We start from the raw sequence: 23617 nt of genomic DNA, 5'->3' as shown, positions 1-23617 counted from the left end.
AAAAATATAACTAATGTTCTTGCATTTCTTTCCTACAAAGGCTAAAATCTGCTCGAGTGCATCATGAACACATAAAGGTGTCTCCTTTAGCAAAACTGAATCTGTTTCACAGAAAGAGATTCATTTTTCCAATTAACATATCCTTGCATCATTTCCTCACAAAACATAAAATAGCTTGATAGGCAACATCTTCCTGAAACTTCACAGCAATTCCCCACTCCCCCCCAAAATCCTCTTCTCCATTTCCCCCTTTTTTTCTCTTGCTCTTTCACTCTAATCTGAACTCCATGACAAAAACAGGAAGATTTTTCATTTCTCCCCTTATTGGTCATCTACCTGTTGCTTATTTAAGGTGACAAATAAGAATTGGGCTTAGGCATGATCATTCACCTGGCCATTCTGCCAGAATGTTCTTTATTCAATTGTAAGACAGAATGGTCTCTAATGTTTTCAACATTAATCAAGTTTTTTTTTCCTCCCCTTCTTGAAAACTGAAATTCTCAAAGTCAAGAATTCATAGTTTTGAGTTTTAAGGGGAGTGCTCCAAACCCTTGGTAAAAATCTTAAGTTCTCCAATATTACTGTCGATTTCAGCAAGAGATAATATGCTCCAATTAGCATTTCAGAGGCTTCAATGTACTCTGGAGGCACTAGCACAGATAAGGCAATATGTTTGTCCTTTATTCTCAAATAAGACTATGACATCAGGAGGTGATGTCACAACAAGCACATGAATTGGATCTGAGTGAGGGGGTCTGTGCTAAGTCACCAGCCTCACTTTCTCCTCTAGAGTCATCTGGGTCCAGTGGACTGATATGAATTAGGGTGACTGGAGATGGCCCTGGATTCAAAGCATTCAGGGTTAAGTGATTTGCTCAAGGTCACAGTGTCAAGTGTCTGAGGTTGGGTTTGAACTCAGATCCTTGTGACTCAAGGGACAGTGCTCTAAGTACTGTGCCACCTAGCTGCCCTCTATAAGGCAATGTAAAACAGACAAAAATAATCAAAAGCAATACTGATGGGGAAACAGCATTAATAATGGAGGAATCAGGAAATACTTTTTATAGGAGGGAAGTTGGGGAATGGGGATTGTCATTGTAAAGGCAGAGCTATGAAATGGAACATCGGGTAGAGGAAGTAGTAAGATGCTACAAGGGTCTAATAGAGTGGAAAGGAGCAGGAAATAGATCTAGGAAGGTTTTAGATATAAGCTAGGCTTAATCTGTGTTTTATTTTAGAGTTAACTAGAAATCATTGCAAATTTGTTCATGTAAGTGTTTCAGAAGTAAAAATTTGGTAGCTGTGTGAAGGATAGATTGGAGGGGCAGGAGCTCTATCAGGGAAGGGTATAACATGAGGGGATAGAGGCAAGAGATAAAGGATGGATTTCCTCCATTGACTGATACTGGGGTTAAAGAAAGAGCCAAAGATGATTCCAAAATTGCAAATCTGAGTGACAAGAAAGATGGTGCTGCCTTCAACAAGAATGGGGAAGCTTAGAGAAGGGATGAATAAGATTGGCTGTCTTTATTTCAAATCTGTCATGTTTCCTTCACTTCATCTATTACCTTTCTGTCCAGATGCCCTATAGCATACTGCTAATATTTCTTCTATTTTTCCCTTCAGTTTCCTGTTTTTTCACTAGTGTTGGGTTTTCAGTTAGACACATATGTTTTATGTATGTTACTTATTCTATTTTTGGAATAAAGTGAGACAACAGGGTGATGTTGATAAAGAGCTGGTCCAGGAGCCAGCAAGACCTGGGTGCACGTTCCTCCCACTGAGACATTTGGCTGTGTGACCCTGGTCAAGTAATTAACCTTTCAGGTATGTGGATAACACTTGAAGATTCTAAGCGGTAAAGAAAGGGACAAGTTACATCTCTCTCATCTGGGAACAATGAAATCATAGGTCCAGTTTCTATTCCTTCCCCTGCCATATTCCAGTCACTGGCACCATTTTACTAAGTCTTTACTAAGAATGAGTTACCAAATTAACTTCTCTCCTTTGAGTTCATCCTGTTACCCATTCTTTATGCCATTACACAGAATATGGATGAAGCCATGGGTTTTACTGTTGAACTTGCTCCTTTTTAGCTAAACCCTTCCTTCAATTACTGATCTAATATTCTGGTATTCTTTCCCTTCTAATCCTGCAAATCACAATAACTAGATACCATATTTTTTGTTTTGGTTTTTAGGTTTTTTGCAAGGCACTGAGGCTAAGTGACTTGCCCAAGGCCACACAGCTAGGTAATTATTAAGTGTCTGAGGTCACATGTGAACTCAGGTCCTCCTGACTCCAGGGCTGGTGCTCTATTCACTGCACCACCTAGCTGCCCCAGATGCCATATTTTTATAGATATTTGTCAAACCAATATCCATCATAAGACTACAAATATCTGAAATTTCTTTGATGCTCTTCAAGCCCAGAGCCTTCCAGCCCCACTACTTTGCATCTGCAAAATGAATCATTTTCTTGAAAAGATCTCACTTCCTTCTCAGTTGTTTTTTTCTCTTGATCATCTACCTCATGCAATTTTTTTTGTCTCCCCTTCTACAATGACTTCTCTTTTCCACTTACAGTAATAATCTGACTTTAGGTTTGCAAAGCACCTCATATTCATTCTCATTTGATCTTCAAAACCATAGTAGTAGGTACCTGAATGCTAATGTTTCTTTAACCTTATTTTGCTAACCTCTTACCTACTGGATTTTATCATTTCATCTCAATTCTGTCAAACTTTTGGAAGGAGAAGTTTGCATTATTCAGTAGGCTTCTCCAATACATTACCATGCCCTTTTGCAAGGTTACTACTGACACCTGTAAAAACCAAATGTCTTTTCCAAGTCCTTGTCATTCTTGACTTCTTTATAGTTCTTAAATTAGTGATTAACCTTCCTTCTGTGTATTCCCCTGCCTTAAATGGGTACCTGGTCTTATCTGAAATAGATAACCAGGGAATTAAAGGCTTTGAGAAGAGAATTGATAATCATTACCAATATAAAAGACCATGAGCCATTCCTCAATGGATGAAAAATTGCTCCAAATGATTAATAATAGAAATGTAAATCTGAGGCTTTACTTTACACCTAGCAAATTGGCAAAGATGACACAAGATAGAAATGGATAGTAGGGCTGTGAAGACAAAGTACATGAAATGCTTTAAGAATCTGTATTTACTGAGCCTAGCACAAGCTAGGTTTTTAATAAATGCTGATTGATTAGGTGAGGTGTGAATTAGCCCAATTATTTGAAGAGGAACTTGGAATTATGATCAAGAAGTGACTAAAATATCCATATCATGTGATCCAGATGTCCTCCTTCTTGCAGACAAAAGCAGTAAGGCATGTAGGTTATCAAGAAATGTCTAAGACATTCATAGTAATAGTTTGTCACAAAGTAAAGACCATTGTTTGGGGAATGGCTAAATTCATTGTAGTATAAAAATGCAATGGAATATTATTGTATCATAAGAAATGATGAAGAATTTAGAGAAGCATAGGAACACTTACATGAACTGATACAGAGTGAAGTAAACAGAACAGGAAAATAATACATGATTATAACAATATAAATGGGAAGAACAATGTAATGAAACTGACTATTGTTCTATGATAAACATACTTGGCCCTTGAAAAGAACTGAAAAAATATACTGTGGGGCAATACAATCATGGAACTCTGCATACACTCAATCTTGAATGATACACTGGCTTTGCCCTCAAATATTGTTACAAGAGAGGGGTGGTTCACTAGGGAGGGGAGAGGAAAGGGAACTGTCAGAAATAATTGAGACAAAGACAAAAGAGATTCATAAAAATGTTTCAAAAGAATATTCCTTTTGTTCATCAAAATACTTCCCCTATACAGTGTACTTAAAAGGCGCTCTTATACAACCTCTCACCAGCTGGAGCAACTCAATTCAGGTATTCAGTGAAGAGACTACTAAGCAAGTCATGATATGGTCATTAAAAGTTGCAGAAGCCTTAACTGCCATCAAGGGAAAAAAAGATGTCTTCACTAATCTGAGAAATGAGATCTTAAAGCATTAAAAATCCAGTTAAAATCACATCTTCTTGACATATTTTGAATAGATTAGATCAGAAATCTTTCTCTAAAATTATAAGCTAAGCTCAGGACCAAACCATAGCTATTCTTTATATATCAAAGTGATGTTTGTTCCTGAAGATCTTTGCATATTTCCACTAGTCAATTTTCCATTGGGTTAAATATTATTCAAGACCCCAAGTCTAACTGGATTAAGGTAAGTGCTTTCTATCCCTGACACTATTAACACTGCTAAAGAGGAGAAAAAAATACAACTAACTGTGAGCACCATAGGATATAGAGAACACTCATTGGTCTTTATTTGTGATTGACAAAAATCTGCATTATTAAAAGACACGGGTAACAAAATTTAGCTTTGTATTTAACCTGACAAAATATATTCTACAGTTTCTAGAATACTACTGCATAAGAAACAGCAACTGAGGAAGGAGCAAAAGCAGTATGTCACATGCAGATTTTTCCTGGGAGGGAAGAACTACATCTGTAGGTGAGGTCCGTAGTGTGCAACGCAATTTAAAAAAATTAAATTCTATAGAAAATGCAATAATGCTTACTTGGGAGAAGTGTTCCTCCCTTTAGGAGAGGATTGATGAGAACAGGTTGGATTCAAAGGCATATATATATATAGAATGGCTTCTCAGTTACAAAATGGTAATAAAAATATTTTAAATCATGGCACTAGGGCACTTTTGAGGAAAAAAACACTTTATCCAGAGTAGGCCCATTGCATAATTCTGTAGTAGTATATACAATTTTCAAGTAATGGTGTGGTCATAAAGGATAAGTTATTTCCTAAAACATTAGCTATCTATTTTTCTTCTCTCCTTCAGATACTTGGTTAGTTTCAGCATCATCATGATACTTTTCCACGCATTTCCTAGGGAACCATCCACGTATTCTGGATCCATCTAAAGAGAGAAGAAATTTCTGTAAGGCTAAAGGAAAGTACCAAACAATCTGGTGTTAATATCTGAATTCAATCTGCAAATGATCAAGTGAAGTCCATTATTTCACCAAAAACTCCCTCCTCTTTCAACTGAATGAAAAATAATATAGATCACTTGCTAACAGTCCCAAAATTCAATCACCAGGAAAAGGGGAAAATGGTCTATTACTCTCTCTCTCTTTCTGTTCAGTGCTCTTGTAAGAGAGAGAGTGTGTATGGGGGCGGCCAGGTGGCATAGTGGATAAAGCACCGGCCCTGGAGTCAGGAGTACCTGGGTTCAAATTCGGTCTCAGACACTTAATAATTACCTAGCTGTGTGGCCTTGGGCAAGCCACTTAACCCCATTTGCCTTGCAAAAAAAAAAAATAACCTAAAAAAAAGAGAGAGTATGTATGGATGTATCTGTCTGTCTCAAGTCTTAACTGTGCTCTGCAGTTATTATGAATGATATTGCACATTTGTAAAACAAAATATTGTTTGTAATACCAACCTTTAAAGGGTTATTTAGGGATTAAGAATTAACATAAAATGCTTTGTAAATCTAAAGCAGTTTAGAAACATCCTAAGAAACAATTTTATAGATTATATTGAGGTACAGAATATGAAATTTCATGTAAATATGCAAATATCTTGTTTTCACAAAAGGCCTATCTATTATACTTTGAATCAGACTTCAAATTTCTTTAAAGAGCTCACTCTTTTGAAAATCCCTTTGTAAAGCAAATCACTCCTTAAATTTTTTTTTCTTAAAGTAACTATGGACTTTAATACCAATTTTGCTTAAGATGCCATACACACATATATGAAATGGCTTTTCTTTTTAAAAAACTTCTATCCTGAATACTTTATCACAAAATGTACAATACTAAAAATCAGCTTGGTACTATTTGTATTCACTTTATTTATTGATATTTAATTTTGGAAATGAAATAACTATCCATTAATTGCAAATCATAGTTATTTGATTTATATAGGTATCTTAAGAGATTATAAAAGATAATCCCTTTAAAAAAGGAGGAGCAGTAGCTTAGATGCCTTATTTATTATCTTAATATCTGGAATTTGAAATTATATATAGCATGTTAAATATATTAAATAACTTATTTCATTTCCATACCTCCTGTAGCCAAATCATCAAGAATTTTGTCTCCATACATCCAGTGTCTGAAATATTTAAAAGATTAAAATATTTTAAGATTGGCACAATTTTGTCATTACAAAAGGAAATTAGTAGTACAAAGTACTTACCTTAAGCCTCTGGTAACTAAAATCAGTTCTCCTTTCTTTAGGCTAATCCGAGGTTCTTCAGTACATGGGGTTGTGAAGAAAGTTTTGATACCTTTATTAAAAGGGCAGCAAGCACCACTATAATCAGCTATTACTTTATAGCGGACCTGCCACCAAAGATCAGAAATAACTATGAAGTAAAAAACAAAAGGCACCGATATATCCTTTAAAAAAAAAAAAAGAAACACTTACACTTCGTACTCTCTTGTCTGCTTTCTGCTTCAGCTGTTCAATCTATTTGGAAAATAAAGAAGGGGAAACAAGCTAAATCTTTAATAATTTCTTCAAGTGCTGAAAATAGGCTATTTTGAACTTTTAAAAAAGGATCACATGTCTACTTTTATTAATAACTCACAATTTTCAGGCACTTAAAGTTATCATAAAATTAAAGGTCATATGTATATGGTGGCAGGAGACAGATAATGCTCAGACTAATTAATGTTTCAGATAGGACAAAGATATGAGATAGTAAATCAAAGCAAGTAAATGGTAAAAAAAAATGTCATCCCTGTGAACAGGGCAGAGATACAGGCTAGATGATAATACAATTGGCTGAATTTAGGAATAAGTGAATGACCAAAGAGAAAGAGTAGTCATTAGTGAATCATTAATGATTTAATGTCAAGTTGAAAGAAGATATCTAATAGTAAAAACATATTTACCAATGGTTTAGATGAAAAGAATAGATGGATTTCTTATCAAATTAGCAGACAACATGAAGCTGGGAGGAAAAGCTAATGTTAGATGAAAAAGAAATAGGATTAAAACATACTGAGGCTAGAACAATTGGTTGAATCAAACTAAAATGAAATTTTTAATAAGGATTTTATAAAATTCATAGGATCAAAGGTTTAGAGTTGGAAGAGACCTCTTTCAAAATGTTATCATCTTATTTTAGAGAGGAAGAAACTAAGGCACAGAAAGGATAAGTAATCTAGACAATGTAACAGTTAATAATTGCTTGGGGAAGATTTTGTACTTAGAAATTCTTGATTCCAAGAATTCTAAGTATAGTTATCCTAAGTTATACTTAGATTACTATAAAATTAATATTATCAGTATAAGTTATGAAGGCATAGACAATAATTCTTATGAAAAAGATCTGAGGATTTTAGTGAACACTAATCTCAATATGAATCAACAATCTGTCACAGCAGCCTAAAAAGTTAATGTGCTTCTTGGTTGCCTGAAAAGATGTAATATCCAGAACAAAGAATGTTACAGCTCTGCTTTACTTTGTCTTGGTCAGGTCACAGCTAGAATAATGGGTACCATTTGGTGTACCGGTTTAGGAACAAGAGACAAATTGGAAGCAGTCAGAGAATGGTAATGAGAATACAAAGAACATGCAACATGAAGATTGGTATTTTTAAACTGAATAAAGAAGATTTAGGGGACATAATAGATATTTTCTTTTTTTTTTTCTAAAAAATATTTTTGTTTTTGCAAGGCAAGGGGGTTCATTTGCTCAAGGTCATACAACTAGGCAATTATTAAGTGTCTGTAAACTCAGGTCCTTATGACTCCAGGGTCAGTGCATCACCTAGCTGCCCCATAATAGATATTTTCAAGAATTTGAAAAGTTGTTTGTTTTTGTTTTGTGTTTTTGTTTGGCCCCAGAAGCTAGAACTGGGAACAAAGGACTGAAATTGCAAGAATGCAGATTTGATTTAGGAAATTAAGGAAAACTGCTTAATTACTAAGAGCCATACAAAAGCAGAACAGACCACCTCCCCTCATTGAAGGTCTTGAAGCAGAGGCTGAGTGAGCATTTGTTGGGGATTTTGAGTAAGAAACTGGTTAGTTGATGGACTCTGAGGTCTCTTATAATCATTAAACTCCTTGGTATTGAAATCTTATTTACTAAATAATAATTAAGAACCTGCTAATATACTTAGTACCCTATGAACTATCTGAAACATGAACACTATCTTTCATTGTTCAAATTCTGTGCTTTTTGCTGGTCCCAACTTCTCTCACTCCCCCACATTTACAATATTTGTGAAGAAGTTAAAAAGAATGCTCCCTTAATTTATACCTCTGGAAATCCACCCTAATCTTCAAGGTCACTTCCTCTCTAACTAATTCCTTCTGGTCAGATAAGATCTCTCCCTCTATGAATTTCTCATCTGGGGTATTACATTGTGTTTTTTATTTATGTTCTTTATCCTTATTTCCACTTTGAGAGCAGCAACAGCATAGTCTTCATTTTTGCATCCCCTGGGTTTAGCATAGGGTCTCCAGCCTCCCACCCCTGCCCCAAAAGACAATCAACGTTTGTTGGATTGAATTAATACATGGCTTCCGCTCTCAAGGAAATTACTGGAGACACAAGATAGACCCTCAAATATTAAACTAATGTAACAGTGAAATACAAATATAAGAGTAAATAAAAGACACAATAATGAAAGAGCTGCAATAAGACAATGTCAGTTCAGAAGAGAGAAGGGCTGAGAAGGCCTTATGGAGATAAGACTTTGAATATTCTATAGATTTGGACAGATTGCTGGAGGGCAGGGCAGAAAAATATAAGCAAAGATAGTATGGTATATTCTGAGGAGGTTGAGGAAAGCTAGTTTGACTGGAATATAGAAGGTCCATATAAGGCATTTGTGGAAGAAGGTTGTAAATGTAGATGGAGGGCTCCATACATCAAGTCATGAATACTGGAAAGCCATTAAAATTTTTTGAGCAGGGGGTTATATGATAAAGATAAAAACAAATACAAAGATGAATTTAGAGCCTTGAGAAATTCTGTGAATTGGTAGATTTTAATACAAAATAGTTTTGTAAAGCTGTAGTTTAAACAGAAGAATTCATAAAAGGGAAAGTCAGTTTTGACTAAAAACTTACTGTCAAGCTGTATGGATGACATCCTTCTCTAATTGGCCATTCTAGTCCATCCCCTTCAGGAAACCCAGACCATGTAAACACTTGTTTAAAGTTCTGCCATCTACTTCCCATGTCATAGGGAAAAACAAAGATTTCATCTGTCTGATAATACTGAATTCTATCTTTGGCCTGTAGATTAAAAAAAAACCCAGTAAAATATAATACAAATCCAGAAGAACAATTTTCACAAATTCTTTCATAACATGCTACTATAACTTAGGATATGAATTATACTAATACAACTATAAATCAGGAAGGAATGTGAAAGCTCATCTATTCCAACCTCCTGATTTTACATTTGAGGAAGCAGAGATTTAAAAAGGTTAAATAATTTGTCTAAATTTAGTCATATTGTAAATTAGCTGTAAATCTGAGACTAGAATTCATGTACAGATTTAGTTTCCTATGCTACTTTTTTATATACAGATTAACATTTAGACTTTATCAGAACTTTGTCTTCTCAAAGCAATTTTTCAAATTAAACCTCTGCAAATGGATAACCATATTCATCTTAAATATATAGGATGGAACTAAAGCAGGAAAAAAAAGGTTCAGGATCATTAAGAAAATTCCTTGCAATTTCTTCATGAGAATTTATACACATAAAAACAACTAAAAGCTGCTTCTATCACAGTGCAGAAGGATGCAAGGGAATGAAGAGACTGGATCATAAATAAGTTCAAGAGGTGGGAATATATTCATGAGTAAATTGTTTCATCAAAAGTAGCAGCATGAGGGGCGGCTAGGTGGCAGTGGATAAAGCACCAGCCCTGGAGTCAGGAGTACCTGGGTTCAAATCCAGTCTCAGACACTTAATAATTACTTAGCTGTGTGGCCTTGGGCAAGCCACTTAATCCTGTTTGCTTTGCAAAAAAAAAAAAAAAATCTAAAAACAAAAGTAGCAGCATGGGGCAATCGTTGGATAGAATTCCCCTCCCCATAGAAAATGAACTGTTGGCAATGATCTTAGTATTATGATGGGGAGAAGGGTTGGATTAGACTACATAAAAAGTTCCTTTCACCCTTAAATCCTAAATAGCTCTTTTAGCCTAGTGAAAGTGATAGAACATTGACCAATTTCCTAAATACCACTGACATCTAGTGGTGTGGAAAAGGAATACTCTTGTTGAATGTTGCAAAATGGCTAAAAATGTGCTGTGTATCTCTTAAGTTAATTAAGAATTAAGTAAAATATGTCTGATTTTAAAAAATGACCATTAAAAATGTATCTATATCTGAGGCAGTACTATAGTAGAATTCAAACATGAATTAGTACTTGGGAGATATGATCCTCAGACTAGTCTTCAGCCTGCCACATTTGGCAATGAGAGTTTAAAGAGTTCATCTCAACCCCTTTGATCCTTTTTTCCCCTTTATGATACTTAATTATATAGTGATGTAAATTGGGAGAGAACCTAGTACTGCTGGATTTGGAGTCAAGAGAGCTAGGGTTCAAATTTGGACTCTATAAGTTATGTGCCTTTACACAAGAGGTTATGCTCTTATTTGTAAAATAGGGATAGTGGTAGGGTTGAAGTACATTGATCTCTTAAGATCCTTTCCAATTTTAAATCTATAATCTTTTCTTAAGTAATAAAAGATACAAGATTCTCTAACACAACATAACTGTGGCTGCCATATAAATATATCGTGATTTTTCCTTTTAAATTAGAAAGCTCTGTTGTCTTCCAAATAGAAGAAATCTTGGAAATGAGAGGTCATTTCTAGCTACAGAGAACAATAGCAGAGGATCATAATTAACACATAGAGAGAAGCCCTATCTTTATGAAGCATAGTGATACATACAACATATGTATTTAGTAAAACGGCACCAACTGACTGCTGGCAATTTCCATTCATGAAAAACATATGCTCTATAAGCTTATTTGATTTCCGGAATTAGTTCTTACTTGATAAAGAAGAGATCCAAGAAGGATCTGATAATTGGTTTGGAATGCCTTTCCAAGTAGAAGGAAGCTGATGGTCAAAAGGAGTGTTTGGTATATCATGAGTGTTAAATAAATGATTGTTGATTGATTGAAGATCCTTTAATAATCTTTTAGAAGTATATTTTAATAATCTTTTAGAAGCATATTTTGGATATTTAATACATTTAAATGATTTATTTTTATTTTAAATGAAATTTGCAAATCACTAAAGAGAGCAAATAATTTTAGACATTTTAAACTAATATTTTCAAACTGTAATTTTAATGTTAAGAAGATTCTGCATTAAAATTTACCTTCTCTTCAATCCATGATTCAATAGAAGTTTTATTTCTAAGAATTACTTTTATCTGGAAATTAAATGACACAGTTGAAGAATTATTATTTAAAGTGACTGAGCCTCGTTTACATGAAATTTTAGACACACAAAAATCATACCAAAAGAGAATTTGTTTTCTAAGAAGACTATCAAAACATCTCATTCTTTTCAGTAATTAACTAAATTTCAAATGCAGATAAATATTTAACAGCAATACTTTGCAAAAGTTTTCATGGTATAAAGGAAATAGTTGCTATATCCTACTTGTGAATACACACACACACACACACACACACACACACACACACACACACAAACACACACATACATACAGACTTTGTTATTAAATTCTTAAATCACCTTTTCTTTATTCTACCCTAAATTAAAATATATTTATATAAATGCAAATAATGAAGCCAGGGTGGTCAATTTATTTTTAGTTAAACAAGAAACAATAAAGTTTTTCCTTAATTCATATTTATTTCTATTGTTTCTGACATATGACTAATATTACCCTTTACCTATGTAGACCCTGCAACCAAAAGATGTCAATGTATTACTGATAAGATTCACCTCTATTTACATTAATTCTAGCTCAAGAGTAGGTATGAAATACAACCAAAAACTCATTTAATCATTCTTCTCTAAACACTTTTTCAAATCAGTGTTAATGTTTGACTAAGTATTTTAATTCTGAAAATGTTTTGCTTTTATTACACTGTAACTGTCTCTATGTACACAGATAAAATAAAATAAAGGACTGAATTAATCATCTAGATCCATTTTAGAAAAAGTCTATTTGTGGCCTAGATGGAGGTCAAAACAAACCAAAAAAAGTTCTTTACTTTATAAATGTAGCTTCAGTTTTAGTCTCATCAGCCCCCAAAACCTAGATCCTTTTAACTACTGATAACCGTCAAACTTACCTGGATAAAAAACAACATACCAACTGCTATAGTTGTTCCTACAGCCAATCCCAATGCAAATAATGTGGCAGCAAATGCAGATAATCCAAATGGTATAATAGGAAGAGGATCTCTCTTAGCTGCACTCATATCAATCTTTACTGTATTCCAACCAAAGGAGATCTAAAATGGAAAAAGTGGAATTATCTGATAATAGATAATGAGACTAAAAGTGTAATATTCCAAACCATGAACTGTCCCCCAAAATTAAGTTAAATGCTGCTTTTATGAGTCTGAACTGAATTGTTCCGAACTGCCTATTTTTAGCAACTTCCAGGCAAGCCTCCCTCTATTAATTTAACAACTTGGGGTGACAGTAAGTCAAATTTACACATTAAAATGTGCACAACACATTAGGTCAAGTTAATGTTTCACCTATTCACTTTCCCTTTTGTTATGAATCAAGTTGGAAAAAACCCTATTTGAGTTTAAAGGATTTCTTTATTAGTAGATCTTTAGGTCTTGGTAATCTCTGTTTCATGGTCTATCCCACCCAAACCTCTTCTTCTCACTTTCCTTTTATTCACATCAATTCAATAACAAATACCTAAACTTTAGGGTGTAGAGTTAAATAAAATTTTACAAAATTTATTACTGTTTGGAAAAAAAGACCAAAAAAGTTTTTATAAAGGAAAGATCTGTTACTTTTATTATATTCTTTTAAACGAGGGGAGAAGAGTTTCAATAAGATTATAAGTAATCATTGCTATTAATACTTAACTGACAATTGGATAACTAATAATCTCTTACCCTATTATAAAGCTGAGTATACATGGTCATAACAAAGATGAAAGCAGCATGAATACATCCCAGAGGAGCTAAGAGGAGAAACAATGTAAATGATGCATGATTTTGGTAACCACAACAATTGTTGATCCAAGGGCAATGATGGTCCATCTTCATAACACATCTAATGAAAAACAAAGGTACAAAAAAAAGACTGAAAACCCTAAGCTTATATTCAATAAAATTTTTTTTCAAAAGAAATCTACTGAAGAGGAAATTTGTCATATTCATACATCATGGAGAAGTTTCACATTATGGAGTAGGAAAAAATTTCTTTCAAGTATTCACATAGAAACATGAATGAAGAATACTCTGAAAGTCAAAGTAGCACAAGGAATGGTTTGCTTTGTAACAGCCCCTGAAAACATGGTGCCTCCTCCTATACAAGAATTTGTTTAAAGTAGTCAGGAAGTCCACTGAAACATGCAGAATACAGATATGAGCAGAGTTCTGAGTCTTAGTCTCCTCTCTATTTCTGAAAAGCAGTGATTGAAGTAAAATACAATAAAAACACTCCGAGATTGAAAGCAGTAACAGACCCATCTACATGCTCCTGAGTTCCTTCCTTTATGTAAAGTTATTAGATGTTGGGATCTCCTGTAGGCTAAATAACCTATCCAAGTGTGTAAGATACAGTACAATGACCAAAGGACTAATATCTTACCTTTCCTTCAGCTCTACTATTGTTATAATAAACTTTTTGAAAGTCAAATCAAATGTTTAAAGGAAGCAGTAGCTATCTCCTGTGGTTTCTCAGTATTACCACTTTCTTATCACAGGTGTCTTAATAAATTTAGCTGTCTTTTAAAAAACATTCTAGATGAACACCTTAAAACTTATTCATAGTGATTTGTTTTGCTTTTTTGTTTTGAGAACTATTTCATTTTTAGCTTATAATTATAAAAAGACCAAAATTCTAAAACAAGTAAAAATTTTTAACACTCAAGATTGCTCCATGGACTGGAAATATGCTGCAAAGACTGTTCAAAGTCAGTGGCATAAAAGTCAAATGAATACATCTTAATATGAATACAAAAGTCCTTTTGACATTACTTCAATAAATGCTAGCTCATATTTATATAGTGCTTTATTTTCAAAATGTTTCCCTTCCAATCCTGGCAGGTAAGTATTGGTATAGGGGGAAAAAGCCCTGACCTTGGGGGTCTGAAAGTCTAGCTCTCCCATGTATGGGGCATGTGACTTTAGGTAAGTCCTTTTACTACTCTGGGCTTTGGTTCCATTGTGTGTCAAATGAAAGAGCTGGACTGGATGACCTCAAAGGTCCTGTTCATTTTAAAAAGAAAAACCTAAGGTTCAAAGACAGAAATGACTTGATGAGGGTCACATCAATAGGAAGTGGCAGAGTTGGCAATTCATTACAACTGTTCTGTCTCTAAGGCTAGGCCCTTGGCAGCACTGCTGGTTTGGTAAATACTAAGATGTACAAAAATTCTCATGAAACCGACTTTTGTGTGGTGAAGAAAGCAAACATGCAATCAAGAATCAAGAGAATCAATTTGTAATGAAAAATAATGAAGAACTAGTACCTGTTACACTTTCGGCAGTGATGGGAACGTGGTGCCTTATATGCCTGGCACACCTTACAAAACTGGAGATACATGCTGTCCTGAGCTTTCTCCTTGGTTGAAAAAATAAGGAAAAGAAACATCACATATAGTACTTGGTATGAAGAGCTGAACACCTTTATAGGATCTAAGCTGGTAGGCACCTCAGGGGGTCACCTAATCCAAAGTCCTCATTTTACAAATGAAAAAACTGAGGCCCATATCTTAAAACTGACAATCCCATTCGGTTAGACATCATTCAATAAGCACCTACTATATGCTTAACTATGTGAGATGCTTAGAATGTGAAGACAAAAGTGAAACTGTTGCATTAAAGGAGGAAATGTTCTGTTGAAGGGAAATAGAAAAATACCTTGATACAATTTTTATTATTTCAGTTCTGAGTACCTATTTCTGAATTGACCTCAATGACCAATATAAGCATTACTTTTAATAAGACTGGAATCTTCCTGAGCCTCAGTATTAATTTTAGCTATTTTGTAATTTCTTCAGAAATACTTTTTTCTAAAATTTCTTGACTTTCCTTCTTTGTTTTCCCAACTTCCTCATTATTTCCATGACTTCTTTTCCAAGTGATTGTTTGTTCCACTTTTGAATAAGCACTAAGGAAGATGATAATTCTTATTAAACATGGTTAAGTTCAATGCCCTTCACCAAAAAAAATCTTAAAACTTTTTATTATAGCATCTTGAATGAAATAGGTGCTTAATATAATTCAGTGATTTGACAATGTGAAAGTCTATATTATTTAAAAGAAAAACCAAAGCTGGTTTCATACCACATTGTATAAGTATTTATGCCATTTAAATGGTATGGTTTAAATAATATATATATATATATATCTTAGGTTTTTGCAAGGCAAATGGGGTTAAGTGGCTTGCTCAAGGCCACACAGACAGGTAATTATTAAGTGTCTGAACCCAGGTACCCCTGACTCCAAGGCTGGTGCTTTATCCACTACACCACCTAGCCACCCCATAAATACAATATTTAAAAAATGAAATAATTTAAGCAAATAGTTTCAAGAAAATAAATGAGCTTTCATCATTAAGAAGCAATTAGAGCTTTTGATCTTTGCCAATTAGCAAAAAGAATACTGTGCTTAAGTTTTGTTTCTGTGATACGACTTTGTAATAAAGATAAAAAAATAAGATTGACATCAGATTTAATCTTTCAAAGCATATCTTATTTCCTTACCGGTTTCCATCTCAGAGGCACATAGCCAGGGCCCACAAACATGGCGTTGAAGTAATTGTAAAGAATCATGACAGTCCAATTTATCAACATGATGAAATTCACACTTCCTCCAGTTGTATGTAAAGGCCAATACCACAAAACTGAGTCAATCATGGCCATTGTAGAACATACTGCTACAACACCAAGAGCTATAATGGGACCCCAGTGGCACAGTCTTTTTAACTCATGGAGATTTTCAAATCTAATTACTGAGCAGAGAACACCCATAATGATGAGAGTTATTTTCTATTTTAAAAGCTTTGTAAAGTTCCTTTTTTGCATACACATTTTCATGTGTCATAAGTCCATGGGTCTTCATTAATACTCATGCCTTCAAACTGTGGGATGCTAAATCTGAGAAAGTCATTTTAATTGTATGGTGTTCAGAGTTCTTTGTCTTGACCAGAACAAGTGAATTTCATTGTTTTAAAATGAACCTAAATAAAACAAAATATAAATATTTAGAAGAAAAATATAGATGATATGAACATAAAAGTCTGTGAATTCAGAATTTTTCTGTAATGCTATGAGATCTCAGGCTGGGAAAAAGCATATTTCATAGTTCTTTAACATCATTTAGCCACATTCATCTAATACATTAATCATCTGGTATAAAAACTTCATAAAAGATCAGAAAGGAGTCTCTGTGATAACTCAATGGCAATTTTACAGATGGAAAAAAAGGCCCAAGAAGGGGAAGTGACCTACTCAAGGTCGTGTTATTCAATTGTTAAGCTGGGTACAGAAATGAATTATCCCAATCAACCCAGGGAGAAATCTTGGCAAAAAGTGTTGATTTTATGACTGGAAAAATACTTAATGTTTTCTAGAATGGTTGTAGGAGCCTATCACAAGCTGTGGTTTTCATGCCGATAAGCCACAGGAAAGGAGAAAGCAGAGGCACAGACCAGAAAGACATTTTGTATAAGAACAGAAATTTCTATTATAAGTAGCTATCTTCCTCATAACAAAGAATAGGACAGGGATGAAAGGCAGGCAATATAGTCAAAACTAGAAAAACTCTCACCTCTGACTGGCTTGGGTATCTCATCCCTCCACCTCTGAGGTCCCAAGCAACACTCTAGGGCTATACATTACAGAATGGCTACAATTTACAGAAGTAGGAGTTTCCCCCAGAAAGTTCCCTAAACCAATGAAATCAGTTTTAAAAAGAGAACGGAAATGCTGTGTCTAATTGTCAATGACTAATTTTAGATCTATAGGTTATTTCTCTTTATAATATGAATAATTGTCACCTGATTGAGCAATAATGGGTCTCAGATTCAAACTGATGGTTGTAAATTTGAAAAACCTGGGTTCTGCTTATATTTAAAAAAAAATTTTTTTTGCAAGGCAGTGGGGTTAAGTGGCTTGCCCAAGGCCACACAGCTAGGTAATTATTTATTTATTTGTTTGTTTTTAGGTTTTTGCAAGGCAAATGGGGTTAAGTGGCTTTGCCCAAGGCCACACAGTGAGGTCACATTTGAACTCAGGTACTGCTGATTCCAGGGCTGGTGCTCATCCACTTCACCAACCTAGTGGCCCCTGGGTTCTGCTTTTGGACTGCCTCAACTCAATTTCCTCAAATGTTAAATGATGGTAACAAAAATGCTTTGCCTTCTCCGCTTTAACACTATTAATCATGAAAGCATTAATGTGGCATGGACAATTAAACAGGAAGACATAGGACAAGTGAACAAAAAAAGTGATTAAGAAAGACTATAACAAGGTAAATTCAAGGTCATTAAATTAAATGAACATCAATCGGTGTGTAAAGATTGGAGGAGATATAAAATCTTAGTCAGAAAGAATAGTAACAATAGTTACTAAATAGTACCAATAGTAACCAAAAGTAGTAACAATTATCCTTCCAGTCTTTAAATTTGAATTGGTTTTTTTTTAGGTTTTTTGCAAGGCAAATGGGGTTAAGTGGCTTGCCCAAGGTCACACAGCCAGGTAATTATTAAGTGTCTGAGGCCGGGTTTGAACCCAGGTTCTCCAGACTCCAGTCGCGCCACCCAGCTGTCCGCCCCGGAAATATGAATTGCTAACCCCATTTCTTTCTGATTCCCGGGAGATTGCTTGGGAAAGCTTTGTCAAAATTTGGTTTTCCAGCAGACTCCCCTGGGGCATCCCGAAGCTCCAAGGGGGAGTTTGTTTTAAGCCCCCGCAGCGCGTGGCAAAGCCCTACGGCAGCAGCGGGGAAGCAAACGCCCGCGCGCGCGCGTGTGATCCCGGCCGAGTCGCCTCTCTCCAGGCCTCAGTTTACCCATCTGCAGAATGAGCGAACGGGGCTCTTCGCTTCCCTTCCGGCTCCGGAGTCGCGGGGGGCAGCTTCCCCGAGAGACCACCCACACCCTCCCAGCGTCGGCGGGAGCCCGCGTGCGCGTCCGGGGCCGGGAGAAGCGGGCTCCTGCCTCAGTTTCCCCGCCGCCCCCACTCCTCAGCTCTCGCCGCCCTCGGGCACTTCCGGGGCGGCGGGGCCGGCCTCACCCGGAATACGTTCCTCTTCATCCCCGGGATCCTTCCGTCGCCGGCTCCTCCGCCCTCGCCGGGGTCGGGGCAGGCCAGCTCGGTCAGAGGCCGCGGGCTTTTAGCGAGCGCCTGCGGGTCACCGCGCGCGGAGCCTCCGCCTCCTCGCGGGCCCCTCGGGCGCTGTGGTTAGGCTCGGGTCATCGCCACTTCCCGAAGGTCCCTCCCCCGACACGGTCCCTCCGGAAACCACTTCCTCTCCCGTGTTCCTCGGTGAGCTAGCCCCTGGAGAGCCGGAGGAGAGAGAATTCTGGAGGATGGCCCGGAGAGAGGGTGGATTCCCCCGGCGCCTTTCCGCCCTCGCAGATCCTGAGGTCTTACAGGCTCGAAGGAGGGCTGGGAACTGAGTGCGAGCGGGCGTCGGTTCCGGGGGGGGACCGCTCGTGCGAGTGGCACAACCCGGAAGCGGCCGTCCCGGGAGCTGTCCCGGGTTCTCGCCGCCGCCGCCGCTGCCGCCGCCGGAGTTTCGGCGTTTCCCAGCCGCGAGCTGCCCCCTCCCCGCCGCAATGTCGTCAGACTTCGAAGGCTACGAGCAGGACTTCGCGGTCCTGACCGCGGAGATAACCGGCAAGATCGGGAGGGTGCCCAGACTCTCTCCAGGTAAGCCCGGGAGCGCGGAGGGGAGCGGGGAAGGACGGAGGCGCGGACCCGGAGGGACCCCCCAGGCCGGCGGCCTGGAGTTAAGGAGCGAGGTCAGAGCCCGCCCTCCCCCCGCACGGCTTCGCCTCTGGCCGCGGCCCCCGAGATCCACCCTCCGCGGGCTGCCAGGTGCCAGCCCGGCCCTGCCCCGCCGGCAGCGACTCTGCGTGGCAAGAGTTCAGGCTCCCAGGACGCCCTGGCACCTTAGGCACCGCTGACCCCGGACTCCTCTGCCGTCCTTAACCGCGCCCTCTCATCGCTCCGGACTCCAGAGAAAGCGAAAGCTCCTCGAGATTTCCCACCTCTTCCCTTTTGCTGTTGGAATCCTCTTTTTTTAGAAAGTTTTTTTTGCAAGGCGATGGGGTTAAGTGACTTGCCCAAGGCCACACAGCTAGGTCATTATTAAGTGTATGAGGTCGGGTTTGAACTCGGGTCCTCCTGACCCCAGGGCCGGTGGTCTATCCACTGCCCCACCTAGCCGACCCTGGAATACTCTTAAAGGCATAGTTCAAAGTTCTCCTTTATGAAGAAGAAAGCCTGTGAGCTCTAGTTTTCCTCTTCTAGCCTATGAGGGATTGAACTAGATGGCCTCTGAAACCATCCATCTCTTAAATCTTTGATTCTACTTAAGATTCTTCAAGGTTTTCTCCTCTCCTGAAGGAGGTTTTATATCTCTCCAATCCTTACACACCGATTGATGTTCATTTAATTTAATTACCTTGAATTTACCTTGTTATAGTCTTTCTTAATCACTTTTTTTGTTCACTTGTCCTATGTCTTCCTGTTTAATTGTCCATGCCACATTAATGCTTTCATGATTAATAGTGTTAAATAACCTTTTCTCTGAAAAAAGCCAAAATGTGATTTTCTTCTACCAATGTTACACTTTCACTTCTCCCTAAGCGTTTGAGTTCTGATTTGTGTTATAATGACCACGATATTATTTTATTTCGTTTAATCTTTAAGTCCTTGAAGGTGGTGGGGGTTTTTTTTTTTAGTTTTGGTATGGTGTTCAATATGAATTGTTTAGTTTATCCAACTCTTGATGACTCCATTTAAGACTTTCTTGATTAAGACACTGGAATGATTTGCCATTTCCTTCTGCTCATTTTACAGATGAGGAAACTGAAACAAACAGGCTTAAATGACTTGTCCAGGGTTACACAGTTAGGAAGTATCAGAGGTTGAACTTAATTCATGAAGATGAGAGTCTTCCTGATTCCAAATCTAGTGCTCTATCCACTGTGGCATCTTGTTGCCCTAGCAGTAAATCCACCTTTTCCCTTGCAATCTGAAAATACCTCCTGAGTCTGGAAAAAGTGAGCAATTCTGTTCCTTCTTTATCTTTCTCTCCTTATATCTATTGTCTATTAAAAGGAATATTTGCATGAAACCAGGATCACTGACTTGCACCTCATTCCTCTTCTGCAGGCCCAGTTAGTTTTGTGGAAATGGCTGATATCTCAAGGAGGACTATCATTCCAAGTAAGGGAATAAGAGGGCCAAAACAAGGTAGCATATTTCACCCAGCTCTGCTGTTGTAGAAACTTTATGGAGTAAGTAACTGAGGACCTGAGTACTTCATGATATATCATTCATTTCTTCTCATCAGTTCTATTTTCTTCACTGCACAAGATCATCCAAATTCCTGTTGGTTTCCCTTTTCTCTTTCCCAGTCTCTGACTGTGGTAATGATGGAGATTATTTTTAATTGCTTTCCAGAGTCTGAGAATGATAGGATTTATTGTTACATTTAGATTTTGTCTAACTGTAAGAATTTGAGTGCTAGGAGACATATTATTTTGTTGATGACTAATGTATAAACTAAATGGGATGATACCAGGAGGCTAAAATATTCTGAAGTGACAAAGTAGCAAAAAACATTTATGTGCCACAAGAATTTCTAAAGCAAATTTTGTTTAAGAAACAAAAACTTAATCATTAGCAATATCTTTCTCTTTGTAATCTTGTGTTAAAGTTTTAGAATAGTTCCTACCAACAACAGTAGAGAAAGCCTTTGCAGGTCTGTCACCCAAACACAGCTGGTATATAACATGAGTTATATAGCATATGGCATGGTGAAAAGAGTGCTGAGAGTAGAGAGAAGAAATCTTGATTTGAATACTGCCTGAAACCCCAGTAAGTGTTTGAATGTGAGCAAATTGCTTAATTTCTTAAAATTATAGTTTCCTCATCTGTAAATTGGGAATGAGAGGCAAAATGGTATAGTGTGGATAGAGAATCAACCTTGGAGTAAGGAAGATCTGGGTTCAATTAAGTATTACTTCAAATATATATATTAGCAATGTGACTATGGGAAAAGCCAAGTAATTTCTTGATGTCCCAGACAACTCTCTAAGAATATAAATTAAAGATGAATGGGTGATATTCATCATTGGAGAGAGAGTTTCCATTACTGGAAATTTCCTGCAAAGATGAAACCCACACATCTAGAGACTCTTCTTCCTATCTCTGTTCTCTTCTCCTGCAAGCTTCCCCACCCCCCCCCCCCATCCGTTGGAAATAATGAGGTTGTTATTAGAAAAAACACTTTATAAACTTTAATACTTTATAAACTCATCTTAATAGGAATTGTTTAAAGGAGAATGTATATGAAACTTTATAATACTAAGCAGAGTTCAATACCTATTAACTAGACAGTATCATTATATGATCTTTTTAAAGGTCTTTTCCTGTATGTATTGCCTCCTTCTCTTTTCATTTTAAAAATAAATAAAAATACTTGCTGGAAGTAGGTATGAAAGCCAGGAAGAAAATGCCTATCTCTAAAAAATCATCTAAGACCATTTGCAATTAATGAATACAACACTAAGGAACAAACTGTGTGTTAAGTCTCTAACCTTAGCATTAAAGGTTAGTGAGATGAAATCGACTAATAAAATGTGATGTGTGATATATATCAACCTTAGAGAAAATTCTAAATGTTCTAATCTGAAACCTTTCAACCAAAACACTTCATCCTTACAGACTGGTAAAATTAACAACTGTTTCCATTCTCTGTGAACATTATACCTTGCATTCAAGTATTCAAATGAGAAAATAATCTTTATTTTGAAACTTTATTTTAAACTGAAGTTTCTTTGTGTGTTATGAATTGTAAGTGGATTCAAGTCGGAGTCTTTGCTCAGTTGTTTGCTTTTTCCTCTCCCATCTATTTGTCTCTATTGTAGTCATGGGAAAGTTTGTTTGCTTTCTGGTGAGGACTTCTAAATAATACCAAATTAAGAATTATAATGAAGTCTACTATACATGGTATGCTGAAGAAGGTGAGTCTGATATGTGTGCTGAGGTGGATTTGTCCACGTTATCCACTCTCTAAAGGAAACAAATTAATTAATATGAAATCCCATTGTGTTGTGACTAGAATTTAAAACATATTAAAGATTAATTGCTACTATGTACTGCATAGCTTTAGCCAGGATTAATTTCCTCTGTCTTTTTGATACCAGCTCATCCCTGCAGAAGCTCTGGAACCCTATCCCTGTATTTCCTTTGTTGTGAATAAAGCTGGTTGAATTTTCTAGAGTCGAGTACCAACAGTTCAAGGGAGAAGAGGGATGATCACTGACAAAATTATGTTGGGGAAAGTTTTGGAATCTTAGGGTAACATATGGTAACTACATTCCCAAGGATAGAGAGATACTCAAATGAAATGCAATGTTGATTTTTTCCCCCTCACAAGTTATCCTCGTTGATCTCTGTAGAATTTTATCCTTTTTAACCATCCCCTCCTTTCCTTAGTTTCAGAAGTATCATATCATATCACTTCTCCTCCCACCTTGCTAGTTATCCCTTTTCTTTTCTCTTTACTGGTTTTTTTGAAATTGATGTCCAAGGTTTTGACTCTGTTCCTCTTCTCTTGGTTTTTTTCTCCTTAGATAATCCTGTCCATTTCCATGGCTTCAGTCATCATTTTTATAGAACTGACTTCCAAAGCCTCTGTATCAGTGCCAGATGTAAATTTCTAAATGCCTTCTAGATAGTTTCACTTGAATGTCATTATGGTATCTCACACTTGAAATACATCAAAAACAAAAAAATTTTATTTTGATTAAATTGTATGATTCATTTTGATTTTCTATTCACTTAATCACTCCTGTACAAAATCTACCTGTTATCTCTGCCTTTTTTCTATAAAGTGAAAAAATTCATATCCTCATCCAGACTCCTTCCTTTCTTTTACTCCACACATCTAATCAGTTGCCAAATTATATTTCTTTCAAATCTCAAATCTCTCATAAAAAAAAATCCCCCCTTTTTTCCCCTCCCCACCCATACAGACTTTCATCAGTTCTCATCAGTATTGCTGAACTATCTCTATACTGGTCTTTCTGCCTCCAGTTGTTTCCCACTTAAGTCCTGTCTCCATGCTGCCACCAAAGAACAGGTGTG

The 23617-nt window shown here is 36.7% G+C and overlaps 2 protein-coding genes across 12 annotated transcripts in view; one reads left to right on the top strand and one right to left on the bottom strand.

The window, feature by feature from the left end:
• Positions 1–266: 266 nt before the first annotated feature.
• On the bottom strand, positions 267–18844 carry ZDHHC6 (zDHHC palmitoyltransferase 6). Of its 4 annotated transcripts, none has more exons than XM_074233699.1 (11): positions 18527–18836; positions 15995–16470; positions 14759–14850; positions 13176–13335; positions 12387–12548; positions 11438–11491; positions 9157–9324; positions 6496–6537; positions 6265–6410; positions 6134–6180; positions 267–4978 (listed from the first exon to the last, which is right to left on the bottom strand). In XM_074233699.1, exons 2-11 carry the CDS (start codon positions 16259–16261, stop codon positions 4875–4877), a joined length of 1242 nt encoding a protein of 413 aa, XP_074089800.1. In that variant the 5' UTR covers positions 16262–16470; positions 18527–18836; the 3' UTR covers positions 267–4874. The 4 variants fall into 4 exon arrangements, with proteins under 4 accessions (XP_074089800.1, XP_074089802.1, XP_074089801.1 ...); XM_074233701.1 differs by lacking the exon at positions 18527–18836 and adding an exon at positions 18086–18417; XM_074233700.1 differs by lacking the exon at positions 18527–18836 and adding an exon at positions 17061–18077.
• A 130-nt stretch (positions 18845–18974) lies between these two features.
• The window catches only part of VTI1A (vesicle transport through interaction with t-SNAREs 1A), a 406811-nt gene continuing 402168 nt past the window's right edge, over positions 18975–23617 (top strand). For 2 of the 8 annotated variants that reach the window (XM_074233704.1, XM_074233708.1), the window contains exon 1: positions 18982–19165. In XM_074233704.1, coding sequence (XP_074089805.1) covers positions 19072–19165 — 94 coding nt within the window. In that variant the 5' untranslated portion in view covers positions 18982–19071. Of the gene's footprint in view, positions 19166–23617 lie in introns of all 8 variants that reach the window. The other 6 variants (XM_074233703.1, XM_074233710.1, XM_074233706.1 and 3 more) reach the window with 6 other exon arrangements.

Source organism: Macrotis lagotis, chromosome 4, assembly GCF_037893015.1.
Source record: "Macrotis lagotis isolate mMagLag1 chromosome 4, bilby.v1.9.chrom.fasta, whole genome shotgun sequence".
Classification (NCBI taxonomy): domain Eukaryota; kingdom Metazoa; phylum Chordata; class Mammalia; order Peramelemorphia; family Peramelidae; genus Macrotis; species Macrotis lagotis.
The sequence above is the reverse complement of the archived record's forward strand: the minus strand, read 5'-3'. Positions and strand labels throughout refer to the sequence as shown.

What these genes read in the sequence shown, in the direction of transcription:
- ZDHHC6 (XM_074233699.1), bottom strand. Translation starts at nt 16,261, where the DNA reads ATGGGTGTTCTCTGCTCAGTAATTAGATTTGAAAATCTCCATGAGTTA. An exon ending in GTATGTTGTTTTTTATCCAG is followed by an intron (nt 11,492 to 12,386) that starts GTAAGTTTGACG and finishes TTTAATTTCCAG; the next exon opens with ATAAAAGTAATTCTTAGAAA. An exon ending in TTAGTTACCAGAGGCTTAAG is followed by an intron (nt 6,181 to 6,264) that starts GTAAGTACTTTG and finishes TAAATATTTCAG; the next exon opens with ACACTGGATGTATGGAGACA.